The following is a 16848-nucleotide window of genomic DNA, read 5'->3' on the forward strand; positions in this document are numbered from 1 at the left end:
CACACCAACTCCTCAGCTTTACTGCTCAGATACTGATTTAAGCAAACATTCCAAAAAGATAAAAACTAATTTATACTGAATTAATGTTATCATGTGATCGATTTTCCAAGCAAATGAGTCCAAAGGAAGGAGATAAATCATAAATCTGGAACTTCAAACTGTCATGAGGAGAACAACCTTATCTCAGGCTAGGTCCAGCTTGTGTCAGTGCACCTGCTTCAGTACTCTACGCCCCAGAACCCAACATGATGATGGTAGCCCTTTCAGCAGGGTGGGAGGGGAAGAGGTGCATCACCTAGCTCAGTATTCTTCCATTTTGGAGCTCCCTCTGGAAACAAGCAAACCCTTGCTCCACCTGAGCTCCAAGGTTCCAGGCTGAGAGAGAGGGCATTTGTCTGAAGAAGCCTCACATCTAGTCCATTGCCAGCTGCACCAAAGAACCACTGGAACAAAGAGCAGCCAGATATAAAAAGCCTTCCACTTAGGGTATCTAGCGTATGCCCATGGGTTTCTCAGCTACACTTAACATGGGAAAAGGAAATGGTGACATTAAGCCATCTTCCAATAAGTCACAGGCAGTTCTACAATATCATATCCATACTGAAAAAAGGAGTAGAGCTGGATTCTCCACTGCCACCCTGTTTAAAGTTACTTGTTTCCATGCAAGCACCAGCGAGGCTGACGAATTGTTCTGATTTAGTAGCATTTTACACACTCAGTTTGCAGGCATAAATGACTCCATAAAGAGTGAGGCAGTAAGGAGTCAGGGCCAGCAAACCTGTATCAGCCTTCATATGATTTTGAAGAGTCTCATATTTTGGTAGGAAGCCAATTTTATGCTCTATTCACTAATGGCTTAGTCTATGCCTATACTATAAATTCAGATAATTTTTTTGTTCTCTCATCTTTCCACTTTTTTTTTTTTAAACCATTAATATAATGTTGACCTGAGAAAAATGCAGACAGAACAGATATTTTGCAAAAGTCAGTTACCAAAAGGGAAAAGAAATAGCTGTCTAAGTACTTCTTGGTTGAACAGCTATTCGAATGATATATTTGATAAATCACATCCTAGGATAAATTTCTTTTGGGAAAATACAATACTTACCTGGATACAGTTGGCACAATAAGAGATTTCAGATTCTATCTATATCTACCTGCAAACCACTGCCCTCCTGTCAGCGTGGCTTCGCTACTCTTTGATACTCTGCTTTACCACAGCTGCAGAGATGATTATTGCTCTGAACTTGAAAGTTTCCGGAAAGCTGCAGTGATTTTCTGTACTAGAGGCTCCCATTTGGTGCCTCTACATTTTCTACAAGGTTTTCTAGCAAACAGATCTGATTTTAATTAAGGGAGGAAAAGAAACAGACCAGATGTTCTATAGTTAAAGATCCCTGGTCAAATCTTCTGTCAGCAGCAACAAAACTCTGGTTTAAATTCATCAGCTGAAGACATCAAGATTATACAGAAATGAGAAACACTCTCTTGATTCAAAGTTTGTGATGCATTTTGATCCTCCTACGTCTTCTCAGGTAAAAACTACTTAGTTACTTAAACTTTAGTGATGCACTGGATAAATCTTTCAAATACGACTCATGCTTTTTGTTAAGGAAGGCACACCCAAATCTAGATGCACCTATTTACCATCTGAATAGCTAGCAATTAATTAGGAACACCTTTGGCTAATGTGAGTACTGTGTTAAACTGTATACCTACCTATAGCTTTCCCAAAAGTAGAATAAGAGCAGGAAGAAGATCATATTTTAAAATAGATGTTGTAGCAAAGAAAGGAAAAGGACGACAGAGAAACCAAGCATAAAGAAACTTGTTTATAATCAAAGCGTTCTGGGCAGACTCAACAGCTGTCTGCTAGTGAGGATTTAGTCCTATGTATGGGTGGCATGAATGCATTATTTAACATTTTTGTTAGCTTATGTGTGTTTAAAAGTCCTTCTTCCTATTTGATTGACTGACATTCCTATTTTCTCAGATCAACCAGGGCAATCATTATTTAATGGAGAATAACCTCAGCCTGCAAATTACTTGTATCTAATGGGGCTTTATTTCTTTGCCGTACTGGCTGCAATTCTAGATCACCATTCATTACTCACATAGTTCAGTTTCAATGCAAATAACTATGCATTGCTGAGAAGTTATTTATAATATTTTAAATACTCTACTCCGGAAGACTACATGCACTTTGGCCTTCAAAAACAATAAGAAGAAAAGACAGCATTCTTTATATAATAGATTTGAAAATCTGAATTCAGGACTGCTTTGCATACTGTAGCATGTGCAGTTAAAGAGCAGCCTATCCAGGCAATGTTACTACATGAGGAGGTATTATTACACTTATGTCTGCTTCTTTACCATATTCTGAGCCCATCTAGCTAGAAACTTTGGTGATAAAACGTTGTTTTCCCTCACTTTTAATCAAGTCCTACACAGCCAACACAGTTACTGCAGCCTATCACTAATCCATTTCTAAACTAAGCCATACAAATATTAGAGTCAGAACTCATTTTTCCACACTGCTGTGGAAGCAGGTAGGACCAAAAGGCCCAGAGTGAGACATCCTCCCACAGATCTGTCTCAAGTTTAGCAGTTTTGGAAGTCTAAATGGCACATTCAGCATAACGGACAAGACTATATCATTATCCTTCTTTCACTCTGTAAGGATTGTTTAAAAAAAAAAAAAAAAAAAAAGAAGTTATACTTTGCTATTTGTAATTCTGCTGCATTACCAAGGCAGGCTGGGCAGCAAGCAGGCTTCTGGGCTGACTTCCCAGATTTATGGGAAGGGATTAAGGTTTGCACATTAATCCAGAATCTGAGGTCTGACCAGCCACCCTCCAAATGAGATTTTTGATCTGTTGGCCTGTTTCCAGTCCTAGAACAGACAAACCCCACAGCTCATTGCTTCTAGTTTCCCCCCTTGTATGGGCAGATCCTGTCTTCCAAGTTTCTTTGCATCTTTATGTATCAATTCCCCTCAGCTCATATTTGGTTCCTCTCTCCAGCTCCAGAAGCTCAGACTTTCTTACCAGGTTGGACTTTTCCCACCAGAATCAATTAATGATAGCAAGAAGGAGCAAATATCAACTTACAAAGTACATATTAATTTATAATATCTCCCTTTCCAGACTTTCTTTAGGATAAGTAACACAAGTATTTAAAATTTAAACCACATACTGATGACTTCCTAAGTAGCTTTTCTTCCATGGTTCACAGCCCACAAACTATTAAAAAGCGATTTATCCAATTTAATTTAAATGAGTCTTGTCAAATACTGAATCACGAGCACTCAAAGATCTCATGGAATTCAAGAGGTGCTTTTCCATCTTCCATACTTGGTACAGACTTCACACCTTTCAGGAGGTCCTTATTTAGCATTGCTAGAGTATCACAGTACGTCTCAAACTGCTTTATCAGGAGTCACCCATTCAGAGACTAAAACTCGAGTACCAGAATTCAGCAGCCTACTCGAGTTAGTGAGAAACTTAACCTTAAAGCTCCAACCAACAAGTTACAAGCCTGGAAATTTGAACTAAATAATTAAGTCAATAAAAGGTAACAGTCCAGCACTGTTAACTAGTGTGCAAAACCACCACAATCTAGACAGGAATGGTTTGTGACTTGCCACGCTAAGAGTGCACCAAGGTCAGCTATCAAACCTCTTTCCTCTCCATCAAGTAGCTTATTCTGCAGGAAAAAAACAAACCAAAACAAAACACCAACATCCCCCTCCCAAGCCCCCTTCTTCTAAAACAGAGCTCAGTAGCATACTTTGGAAATAACATGTAGCTTATTTGGACCGTGGAGTTTTGTTGCAATTTCTCTTTCTGTACTTAACAGAAACACTGAAGAACTCTCCAGGTAGCCCCTACATAGTTCAGACATAGACCAAGCCTCCTGCCACTAATGTTAAGAGAGGCCTTGCAATTGACTGCAACGAAAAATACAATCAAGCCCTGCAGATTGTGGTAATACGTTGATAGGCATAATAATATTTGTTTCACCTTCACCCATTTCAGCTTCTTCTAAGGTTTAAATTTATAGCCAACAACGTCTGCTCCTTTCAGAGGGGTTTTGCAAATGGATATCATTAATCTGTCACTTGATTTTCCACTTGAGTTAGCATACACAATGAGGCACAAAGAAGAAATAAGCTACGTCAGTAATGTCTCCCACTAATATATCCTTACATATTTTATATTCAAGTGTGACTCCAACACAAATTAGGGTCTTATTCCCATAAGTGCTGATTTGTATCTAGTTGGCTGCCTCCCAGATGGTGACCGGAAACTGCACCAGGGTAAACTTAACACAAGACACTCAAGACACTCTAATAGCCTTGCTCAGTGTGGCTTTTGGATTTATGACCAAACCATCCTATTAGCATATAGCTCTACTGTAATACAACTGTAAATGCAGTTATGTGAAATATAGGCTATCCTTCATCGAGGACGGGTGTATTGCACTAGCAGTTTATCCTTACCTGATATAGCATATGTTACTGCATTCATATATTTTGAAATATGAAACAAGAAAAAATGTCTCTGTCACATCACAGCATACATTAAGCATCTGCGGCACATCTCTCGTAAGTCTTCTCACTCTGAATCCATACTTATATTTCAGGTTTACATAATAAATAGTTGGCATGTAATGATTACAAGAAAAATATTGCTATGATATCATATTTCTTTCTAATACCACTTCATTAAAAATGAAAGCAATGGAACACGTACAAGAATTGTGCCCTCTTCTGCATCTATATGCAGAATCTATACTTGCTACAGGCCGTATCTTCAAAATGTATTGCAGCGATTCTAGTTCAAGTATGTTCAAATTAATATATCTATATGCTCAGGTATGTTTTCTCTGTAGGTAAGTCAAACACAACTTCTCTGGTTTGACAGAGGAAGGCCTGGGAAACATTTGACACTCTCCTGTTCCTAATCCATCTCTTTAGATGAGACTGAAGCAAGCAGCTACAATCTTCCTCTGCACTCTCAGGTGGTGTCTACGCTCCTGGGAAGTAGGACTACAGTTCCGCTTCACCTTTACGTAATTGCAGCAAGTATTGAATGCTGTTGCTACAGCTACAACTGCTGCTCTCACACGGTCTGCCTGTACATTCATGTGAGGGCCAAGAAGAATTGGGTCCAAAACTTCTATTAATACAGAGGTTAATTTGTGCTATCGCTTCCCATATAAACGGGCTCTTCCTTTTTGGCTTCCCATTAGTTTCTCAGGTATTCTAAGTATCTCTAGTTCTTTTATTCTCTGCTGGAGCTCACCAACATACCTAACTCATTTAAAAGAAGCAGGATGTACTAGTTTTCTCTTCTGCACATATATTACTGCTCTGTGTAAGCAGAGCATTACATACATAATGTGTAAGCATTATGTTAGGGTATCCCTTCTAGAACGCTTGTACGCTCGCCAGTGATGGGCAGTTATCTCCACACTGGATCCTTCCCTGCAATCATTCACATGTTTAGCTCCCTCCTTAACTCTGCTAGTCATTAGAGAGGAGCTTGCTAATTCTCAGATTCCAGAAGTCCCTTTCAACCTAAATTACTCTATGACTGAACCACAGTGAAATCAAACATACCTGATCTGTACCTTAGGTTCTCCCTGCTCATTTCATCCTGGTTTTCTCAGTCTCGAAACACATTATTGTTTACTGTTTTTAGAGAACAAGTATCACATTTTGCTAAGTAACAGTACCATTTCCAAGTATCACATTTTGCTAAGTAACAGTACCATTTCCATAACAAGCAAGAAAGCTTCATTCTCTCACTTAGGTTTTGGAACTTAAACATTTTTCATGCAGCATCACAGGTTCCAGATCCCACACACTGGCTGCAGGAAGCCAGAGCGAACTTACAATTTCATGTCATATCAGAACAGATCCAGAAGTTTAATAGTTTAATAATGTCCACAGTTTGAAATGAGAATTATTTAACATGCGATATAAAAATACAAATAAAACTGTTTAATGCAGAGCTCAAAAAAAATCTATTACTTCCTCTCACCCCTGCTAAGTTGCATTATGCTTGAATGAATCAACACAGCTGGTATTTTGCTATCATAATGACCTACAACCTCCTATCCAACATCAACTTACATCTCTTAAATCCATACTGATAGAGTCCATTACGAAATTTACACAACTTTGAACCATTCATCAACAGTCACACAATCCTTTTGGCTTAATTAATGAGTTAGTTTTTACCAGTTATTCCTTAATGTTTAAAATTCTCAATAGTAGCATATTCAGAGAGTGGTTAATATTCAATCAGCTTAAAGTCTTCATATTTGCGTACTAATTGTTGCTTTCTAAATCAAAGAGAGAGGTATTTGAAAGGCTAGGAGTGCTTTGATCTTCTTGAAAAGTGAAAACGTTAGGGTTATTAGATTTTTGAAAGCCTTTCAGGCAATAATTTTAAGATCACTGATACTCAGATATTTTCTCCCTGGAGCTCTAGTTCCTTTGCTGAGAAATCTGGCTTTAAACAGTATGATTCTATTCAACCATACAAACCAGATTAAAGGAAGATAGCCTGCAGTATTGCACGGCATTGAAATTTCTCTAAAATGACAGATCTGCAAGATAAAATTTTCAGTACCTTCAAAATTGAAACACAGCATTGACATTGCTCTCTGTATGACTGAGAAACTGACAAAGGGGTGCTCTTCCTAGCATAAAAAGCATGTTATGTCACGGTAGAAACCACTTTGGTCACCGAGGTTAGTTTTCCCTGAAGTGCTAAACATACACAGTAGATGTTAAATCCGAAAAAGATCCACAGAAACACCCATTCTGCCCATCCATGCACACAAAACAGCTGTAAAAAAATTCACAGCCTCTAATGTACATCTTAACATAAAAGATGAAAAAACATCCTCAGACACTGCACAGAAAGAAAGAGCAAGGATATTCAACAGGTCTTACATTGTCACAGAGTTACAGTGAAGGATAATTGCAAGCCAGGTGGCATCAACAAGCGTGAGAGGAAAACACAACCAGGCTTCTGAAAATTTCCTCTAGGAATGACAGCATAGCACTGCTCAGTCTCCCATCGTTAGTTAGGATTAGTCCAGCAAATGAAGAAATAAAATATTTAAATACGCAAAAATAAGAAAGCATGAGGGAGAGACAGCAAAAAGAATCCTTCTCTGTCCCTCCAAGTAATCAGCGGAAATCCTCAACTGATTGATTAAACACAAGAGAAACTCAGTGTTAACAACTCTTTCTAATCCCCTGAAAATACTCAAGAACATTCTACCCAGTCATGTAACTCCTTCCTTGAATTTGTCGAGATCCATCTGCAAACATTAAGTTTCCTACTCTTTTGCTCTACTTCAAAGTTCGTTTCATAATTTTAGTCCTCCACTGCTTGCAAATTCAGTATCAGTGCTGAAACAGTGATGAAAACATTGCATAAAATCAAAGTCACAGCTATTTCATCCTTACTAATAGATTAGTTTCAGATCATTAAATAGCACAGAGTATTGGGAAATCTATACACTTAATTAGTATTGTATGTTAAATTAACAAGAGACATTTCGTTACTGTAAAAATTTCACACGTGGCTTCCAAAGACTAGGTGGCATGACTACTAACGTGATCTGGAATAATGCTTTGGCAAGGGAACTTGGAAAGGACAAGAAGTTATACTTGTTTGTTTGTTTTCTTAGTCCTAATCAAGACCCAGGCCCTCACTGGTTGCCCTTTCCAGATAACAATCCAAAATAAATCAATAAATACAAACAAACCAACCTTCATGCATCTCCTCTCCACCAAGCCAATCAGATACATAATCAACTTGATTTTTCCTCCTGAGGAGAGGTGAGTTTTATGCTGCTTTTATATCCTCGGTTTCCTTAAGCTAGTTCTATCCTGAGTTGTAAGGTTGCTTCTGATATCCTGCTGCCTAAACAAAGAGAAAATTAGGTTCTCTGTGTCTACCCCACTTGTACGTAGTGACTATTTCAGTGAGTCTCTTGAAGTCGCTATAACTTTGTAAACACAGAATTTCAGGTTATTATATGCAAATGCCATTACAAAAGGCATTGAAGATTTCCTCTACTAATCTCAGAGCCATACATACCTTTCGCTACGTGTTCCTCAGTCAACAGATACCATAAAAGTACTCAAGTCTTCTAATGCCAATTCAATCCAGGCAAGGGATTAGTGTGTTAAACAGACTGCTACAAACTTACATTGGATTATGCGCCCACTACTTTTGAGCAATGGTTCTCTCAAAAATGTAGAGTTAATTTGTAAATGAAAAGCATAGCGTTTGTTTATTCTGTGCTATCTGTGAAAGTTATTTCAAATACTGGGTGGTTTGGGGAGTTTTTATCTTTCAGAAAAACACAATTAAAGGCTTTAGTCTCACAGCAGGTGTTAGCGCTTGTTTATTTTAAAATACATCCAAGGTTTCTGTTTCTCAATAGACAAGCTTACTTCAAATATTTTCCATAAAACATGCTGCTTGATAACTTTTTTTCTAGGTAATGCAAAATACTACAAAGTATCAAGGTCATGTACTAATATACACCAGCTCCATTTCTTCCCCCTCTGAGATGGGAATTACGAATACTCTCCCTGCACCTGGAGCAGAGTTCTGCATTTTGCAGACATGTCTCTATTCCTTTTATTTTTTTTTAATGATTAAATTAGGTATTTTTCTATATTAGCACTCTATTTTTAAAGGAGTGCAATCTTAACACTGTTGCTTTTAGGTTTTACTCAGTTTTTTCCCCTCTCACCAAAATTATATCCACCACCTAGAAGATTCTAATCTCAGATATGCTAACACAAGACCTTTGCAAGCCATAGTTCATGCTTTTCCGACACTTGTTTGCTTTAAGTTTATTCCAAATCTACTGTAGCAAAAAGAGAAGGTGGAATCAGGCCTAAAGACATCTTCTGACAAATCTTTATCAGTAGAAAATTTGTTATTCACAATACAACATATGTTCCCTTAATTGTGTCTTTGACCAAAAATATTAATGACATTTTGGTCATATGTCAATTTATCCATTTCCAGGTAAGTTTGACACATTTGCACTCTATAATGGCCAGGAACTTTGAACAGAAGTTTGGGGCTTCATTACATCTTATTTGCACTTAAAATATACATACGCATGTGTGTGTGTGTGTGTATACACATACACACATATATATGTATATGGACTCATCCAGTGATTTTTGAGCCGTACTCAATTACTGGAAGGCATTTTTGTTAACCTTATCTCATCATCTAGACTTTAACGTATGCTCTTGGAGAATCTATTTTCTAACAGCGCGTCTTTGTCAGGATACCAACTAATCTAAATTTAAATGTTCATCTCAGTATATCTTCTTTCAACATAAATCCTTAAATCATGGAGAAGTAAAATAAGATGCAAACTTGAAGCCGTAAATTTCAGCAAGTTTCCCTAATACTGAGTGGGAAGCATATTTCAGTAGTCTGGCTGTATTCAATAGCATATTTGCAAATTCCTTCATGCCTGAAGTGAGATATTCAAAAAAGAAGATGCCTCAAGTTCTTCCTATGTTACTTTTAACAATCTCCAGTGATTTTGAAAGTCATGTTGACTTGACTAAAGAACAGCAAGCAACTACAAAACTATGCTAAGAAAATTGCATAGAACGGATCATAACATCAGCCTGAATGATTTTTATTCTGTGACGACAAATAAATAGCCCATACTAAAAATGAGAATATAATCAATTGTCAGCACTTCAATAATCCATTTGAGATGTATATCACTTTTATTGCATGCTTTCTTATTATGTGCTCTGAAGACTTACAGAGGACAACATTATCTCTTTTCTCTCTCTTTGTGCTTTGTATTAAGCGTGTGTGAAAAGCATGGACCTTCAAATCCTTAAAAAATGCAGTCTTCTATTTGTCCATGTGTCAGGCAGACATAAATGCTTATGGAACTAACACACGTGATAAAAGCTACCTCACAGAAGTGTTTCATTTTTTCCTTGTAAGTGCCCTTATAAAGCTTAAGAGTACCTCATTCACCAGTACTTTTCATGTATGCTTCAAAGTAGCCTTGAAGCACATAGTTAAAGCTAAATACCTTTTAAATACTTTCTAAAAAAATAAACAGACTTAAACACGTTTATTAAAGCTTCTACAATAAAGGACTACACATATAGTGACTGTAGACTAGATCAATGGCAGCCACGTGTAACATGAATTCCCATCTGCAGAGAAATTAATGTTATACAGCCCACCAAATAAAAATAACTTTCGACTTTTAACAGCGCGGGTTAATTTGAACTTGTGATCAACAGTGCATTTTACCAACAACAGCCTCAGTTACTCAGTTTCCTTAAACATAATTTCTTTTAATTTTTAGCCACAGGCTAGGCCTTTAATTATCTTTCTCTTTGAAGCAGAATGCTTTTCAATTTCCATTGAAGGTAGATAAAGCCAGACTCCTACTGCCAGGATGAGGGAGGGAGCAAGTAGCAGAGGCCTCATGTAGGAGAATATCACAGGATTTGTGTAAACACGAGGTTAGATTCATGCTGCCTCTCTTTTTTTTTTTTTTTTTTTTTTTTTTCCAATCAGAAGGAGTTGCAACAAGGTTTTGGCTCTTGCAGGCCAGTACAACTTTCAGTGTTTAAACCTATTTTTCTGAAGCTCTCATATTTTACTCATCCAGGTGTTCCAGTTCTTACACACCTCAGAAGATACACTGATAGTATAAATGAAGATACCATACATTTCTTCTATTTACTTAGACTCTATCCTGGGGTAGGAAGGAAAGAGCAGAATTTACTATTCCCTGTCACATAAGGCTTTGACTTCACTTTCTTAATATCATTTATATCTGTGTAAATTTCCCTTAGCAATTTTAGAAAATGTGCTCAAAGCAGCAGAAGTAAGTGATGCTAATGGTAAGTCAATGTTTGGGAGGCTGTGAATCACTGGAGAGTAGGGGAAACGCACCAACAAGAAAGCTCTAGATTAATTAAAGAGGAAAATAAATACTCCCTTCATTCATATACTCCAGGTCGGAAAAATATAAAGACATGAATTTTAGTATCTCTAAACATTAAGTTCAAGGACTTGCGCTATTAGTACAGAGCTGTACCTGCAGAGTAACCTTATCTTAGAGGAGGTCACTTAGGTTGCACTTCCAAAACTGTATCTTAACATGTTGATTTAAAGAAATGAAAAGAAAGGTAAGCTCATTTTCTGTCCTTAGCATAAAATCTTCAAGAAAATGAGAATACAAGACTTGATATGTTGTTTGTTAAGGTGTTCTAATGTACCATCCAATATTTCACTGAAATAATAAACACTGCTAACTCAGGATTCTAAAGTCTATTTCCTTCATTACTTTAGGCAGAAAAGGGACATTTCTCCAGGCAGTCATGGAAAATGCTTTCCTAATCTAAGGATGCAAAATGGTTTTGTATTGCCATTGTATTTGGATTCTTGTAAGTGGACTATCTGAAGAGAAGTATTAAATAGCCATATGAATTAGAAAATATGCTTGCAACTTATCTGCTGTGAAATCAGAATCACGGGCAAAATGACACTTTTTAAAATCTTTATCTTTGGGCAAATGAAGTGCATCCAAGATAGCACAATAATTATAAAATAATTATAAAATAAGCATCTGTAGATTTCCTGTATTTCCCAGCTTTTTGTTCCATATGGATAAGGCCAAACTGGTAGACCTATTTTTAGGATCAGAGATAACCAGACCTATTTTCTTCAGAAATCAGTCAGTGCTACCCTGACAATGATTCACCGAACAGCAGCTCTTTCATCATACCTGATTCATCATATAAGGAACAAGACATAACAAGAATCAATAATTACTGTATTCACCTTTCTTATTTGCTGTTCATATTACCTTACAGGACTTACCCTGAAATTCTGATTCAGCCAGTGACTTCAGAGAGAGTAGGATCAAGTTCTGAAAGAATAGAAGTACTCAGTGGATGGGAAAGACACATGCATCTGAAATTAGAGTCACTGGAATAATGACAGAGAATGAAAATAATATAATCTGAATATAATTCACAAAAATCATTAGTCCTCTGAAAACTTATTTTCATGACAAAGCCTGCAAACATAGCAGCAAATGAATGAAGCCCATCCACTCTTGTGTTCGATGTTGCTATGTGAATTCAGATAACAAATGAACACACCTTTCACAGAATTTCTTCCACATGCTGTATGAAAAGGAAATATTAGAAAGTGCAAGATATCTTGGCTGGTGCAGGCATTTTTATTCCCTGAAGCAATGCTGCCATCTTGCGGTGGAAATGTTTTTTAAAAAAGTTTCCTATACCTCTTCCAAGAGATTTGGGGTTTGAGAAAAATGGAGGTGAGGCATCAACAGGGATGTGAACTGGAAAACAGCCTGAGCCCAAGGATATTGCTCTTTCACCATATACATAAGTTTCTGGCTCTGAAAACATAATGGAGATGACCAATACTCTCCCAAACTAAGAATTCTCAAAACTAAGCACTATCTTTGTTTACTTTAGTCGCTGGCAGAATGTTCAACCTTGCAGTGGCAAATTCAAGACTAAGTGGACTTGCACTTCTGGTGCAAATGAGACCAAAAAAAAAAAAAAAATACAGACAGCCTAATGTGAAAAGTTGGTAAATTCCACTTCCTTTCTTTTACCTTTCACTTTGCAACTGACATCTCATTTTGCTGGATTCTGTGCAGCAGACTGAATTTGAAAGCTCAAGCAATTGAAAAAAAAAAAAAAAAAAAAAGATTTTGCAGAGTCAGATATTTAACTCAGAACAAGATAGCTCTCACTTTACTGACATTAAGGATGAAGGGACAGAGTGAAGGTTAAGGAAACAAAGCATAAATGACTTAAAGTTTAATATTAGTTCCTTTTATTGACCTTGAAAAGGTTCATGAACCAGACCAGACCAAATGGGGCCCCATTCTACACAGAGAGATGTTTTCACTCATACATTCTCACTTGCTATAGTCAGGAGTGTGTACTAACATCCCTTCTGTATATTCCGTCACTAATTTACACATACAGAGATTTATACAAGAACTATGATCACCTAAAGTTGCAATGAATTGACTAGCACGAGAGAAATACCAACTGTTATTAGACCTAGATTGAAATTTTTCAGTCATTTCTTCCCAGCTGAAAATGCCACACCAACAAAACTTACAGGTCCTCAGTAGAAATCTGTTTTGAAAACTAACCTAAAGTGGGTTTAGTAAGACAAAAGTACTCTGACTTCACAACCATGAAAGAATAGTTCATTTTTTTATTTCCATGTTTAAAATATGCAATGCATAAAATCAGAATTTTAAATGTCTCATTTTATCAGCATGAATGAAGGAAATTAATAGTGTTATAATGAACATACACATCACAGAGCCTGCATGCATATTCAACTTTCTCCTGGGAATAGTGAAAATCTCTTAAAATTAATAGTATAAGCATGCCTAAAGATTTCATGTGTTTCTAGACAAAAGTCCTTTGTTCTTCCAGGTCACAAAACCCATTGTTTTCCTGCAAACTCTCTCACATCTGAAACAGCTTCATGCTCTCTGGGTTTGCAGTTGCAGCTCTAGACAGTAACCTCTCCACTCTCCCAATATGGAGATTTATTACAAGATATTACAAGGAGCTATTTTAATAACTCCTTGCTGGTGTCATTAAAACGAAGCGGTTACTTTCCGGTTAAAGTAACCGGCTAGTAGACAGAGGACCACGGGATTGCATCACTACTGCATAACGTTACATTCTCTCCTTCCTCTGTCAGTCTATTGCAGCTCTGGGTCTCCATTTATTCCTCTGAAATATAGTATAAAACACCATCTTGTGCACATTTCAGTAACACAGCTACACAAATAAAAAATGCTTTGATATCTTTGAATGAAAGGCAGCACAGCTTCAATTATCAGTTGTGCTTACAGAGCAACAGTAGGAGTAGGTGCAGTTACTCAGGACACCAGGCATCTGAACCACAGCTACCTCAAACCTTCTGTCCATGCCCAGCTGCTGCCACCGACAGTAGCACATAGACTAGCTGAAGACTAGCTGGAGCATATTTTAGCTCACATCACTACTCCAACAGGCACTGTGTAACCCAAGATCACCTTTCTCCTTTTCCCCACTCCTGCCGAAGGGCAAGTAGAGGAGGGAAAATTCTATCCTAGGCTTCCTAAGCAAGAGCACTTGGCAGAGAAATTTTGTACTGTAAAACAAAAAAATCTGGCCCTACATAATTAAAGTGTTTTTTTGTTTTCTGAACTAGCAGCAGGATCTGCTCTAGTTGGAAGTCTACCGAGTCAAGAGAGATATTCTACCCACTTCTCTTTAAAACACATTGCGTTGTATTAACCACAACAATGCCCCCTAATTTTTTGGATTCAATGCACTTAAAATGTCTAGAGTCTCTCAATTCCGTACTTAGTTAATTTAGTCAATCTGAAACTACAGTCTAAAACAAATTGTGTTTAAGAAGAGATTAGAATATGTTACAATTCTCCTCTCTCTGCAAAGTCTGCTTGGATCCAGGGGTAATTGTCTCTGAATCCTTTGATTCTCTGCATCACTGTTTTAATTCTTGTAAATTTGAATGCTTTCTGGCATAAGAATAGAGCAGATATGGGCAAAGAGGAGAGAGAGTGTGACATGTATACCTGAGCTTACTCACATCTGCAAACAAAATCTGCTCATTATGTTTCCTGACACTGGTTATCCAGCTGAGGACTTGAGATTTTTATCTTAGTTGGAGTCTGTATTTGAGATCTCTAAAAGAAATGGACTTGGGAGATACATGTATTTAATTTGAAGAGCAGCCTGACACTGTCAACAGTGACAACTTCCCTTTAAAGATAAGGGGTTTGTTTCCTTTTAAGTATTCTTTATCTGTATATCTCACCTCTGACTATTAGTCTACCCTAAAGTAGGCTCATATATTTGGTCCCTCCTACACATCTGACCTTGTCTTGTTTTCTTAAAAAGCCTATTAAAAAAGATTAGAAGCATTAGAACTATGGGGTACAGCAGCCGTGTCTGCATGGTGGAAGAGATGCTTTATAAAGCATTAGATGTTTGTAACACTGCACAAACGCATATCTGAGTAGACCAATCAACCTTCTACTGAGAACCCTATCCTTAGGAGGGTTTCTGTAGATACCAAGCGCTTCTAAGGAAGGGATTGTTGCAGTAGGAACTTAGTAGTAGAGGCTATTAAATAAGCAGAAATTTAAGAAATATTTAAGTTCAAAGATAATGACCCAATGCACAGGATCTGTCTTTTCTGAAAAACCTTTTTCGTAGATTTTCTGCTGACATAGAGGAGTATCTTAAAAAAAAAATATGCCCGTTGTAGTACAGTCCAAACTAACAATCTCAGTGCTTCACTAACTTGATAGATCAGTTTTATAACAATCCAGGATCCTGGTATGCACATCGTGCTTCCTTTAAAGAATGAAAAGCCATAAAGCTTACCTAACTGGCCAACTAAGAATTTCGCCCACATTAGAAAACGCCTAAAGGAGGAATTGGCTGGTAGAGTTTGGGTATCATCATCCCTCCACCACTCCATCTCTGTACCATTCCCTTTGCAGCATTTGGTTCAATGTCAGCCCTGGGAAAGCGGCCTCCTGGAAGAGCCATTATCAGCTGTTATAAGCTACCCTTCCATAACTCTGCTCCAAGCACTGCCAGAAGGTTGGACAGCAGAACAACTACTGTGAAAGATCTGAGTCGCTGAATTCCTCACAGGTGATGTGAGCTTCCTACATGAATTCCCACATCAGAGGATTTTTTTTTTTTGGCAAGCAGTGAAAACTCACAACTCTATTGGAAGTAAAACGGAGCTGAAAAGACTAAGCTACTTTCAGTGTTACAAAATCCTAGTTTTATACATTTTTTTTCTTCAAAGCTTTCTTTTTTTCCTTTAGAAGCAGCAGCAGTTATGGCTGTCTGCTTGTTGGGGAGATCTGCAGAATAGTCTAAAGGCCGAGTTCAGCATCAGCATACCTGCAGTCGGAAGCAACCATCACCAATCTCTGAATTCATCGTGAAAAGTCAGATTTCTACTGACTACTTTTTATTCTAACTAAACTTTTCTACTATCAGCATCACAGTGAAAAAAATCATCTTCTGAAACTGGAGGAATTCTTCCCACAAAATTGTTTTGCAACACAATAAGGACTTTCCAGTAACTTATTTCAGCTACTGAAATCACCAGTATAATTTAATATATAGCTCCTTCCTTATGCAAAATCATGACTTAACAGCACATTTTTCTCCAACAGATTCATAGAGTCCATTTTGAGAATGACGTAGTACGAATTCTGGATAAATCTATCCTCGGCTGTGGACAGTGTGCGTGTTGAAACACCATTTTTAGCCATCTATAAGAGTATGGTAAAGAATGCAGAATTATAAAAGAAATTTCCATGCGATTTCCTGAAAATAAATCCTTTCCTGAACCAAAAGCCAAGGATTCTTAAAGTTGGTCTTCCCTTTGCAAGTTAAGTTAAAATATTAAGTATTTCATCTTGCAGCTGTAGTTAACATACTGTAAACACAAAGTAAAGGCTTAATAGTTATCTAAACTGAGGTTTTTAAAGAGAACCTTTCTTATAAATCCCTCGAGCGCATCCAGAATTGTTAAAACTACGTATAGCCTGCACTACTGCTAAGAAGGATATGAAGAAACATCAGCATCATATAAAAGATAGTACAGTGTCATATTGAGCTTGAAGGAAAAAAGGCTTTCTAAATGCTGAGTTTTCATCCAGGCCTCCGGCCTTCATGTACATCTCTGTAAAATATGT

At 37.4% G+C, this 16848-nt stretch overlaps 1 protein-coding gene across 1 annotated transcript in view; it reads right to left on the reverse strand.

Moving 5' to 3' along the window:
• The window catches only part of LOC104152099 (uncharacterized), a 35049-nt gene that overhangs the window by 4277 nt on the left and 13924 nt on the right, over positions 1–16848 (reverse strand). The window contains exon 3 of the mRNA XM_068945127.1: positions 11928–11976. Within this exon, the coding sequence (XP_068801228.1) occupies positions 11928–11976 (49 nt within the window). The remainder of the gene's footprint in view (positions 1–11927; positions 11977–16848) is intronic.

The sequence above is a fragment of the Struthio camelus genome, chromosome 5 (assembly GCF_040807025.1).
Source record: "Struthio camelus isolate bStrCam1 chromosome 5, bStrCam1.hap1, whole genome shotgun sequence".
Lineage (NCBI taxonomy): Eukaryota > Metazoa > Chordata > Aves > Struthioniformes > Struthionidae > Struthio > Struthio camelus.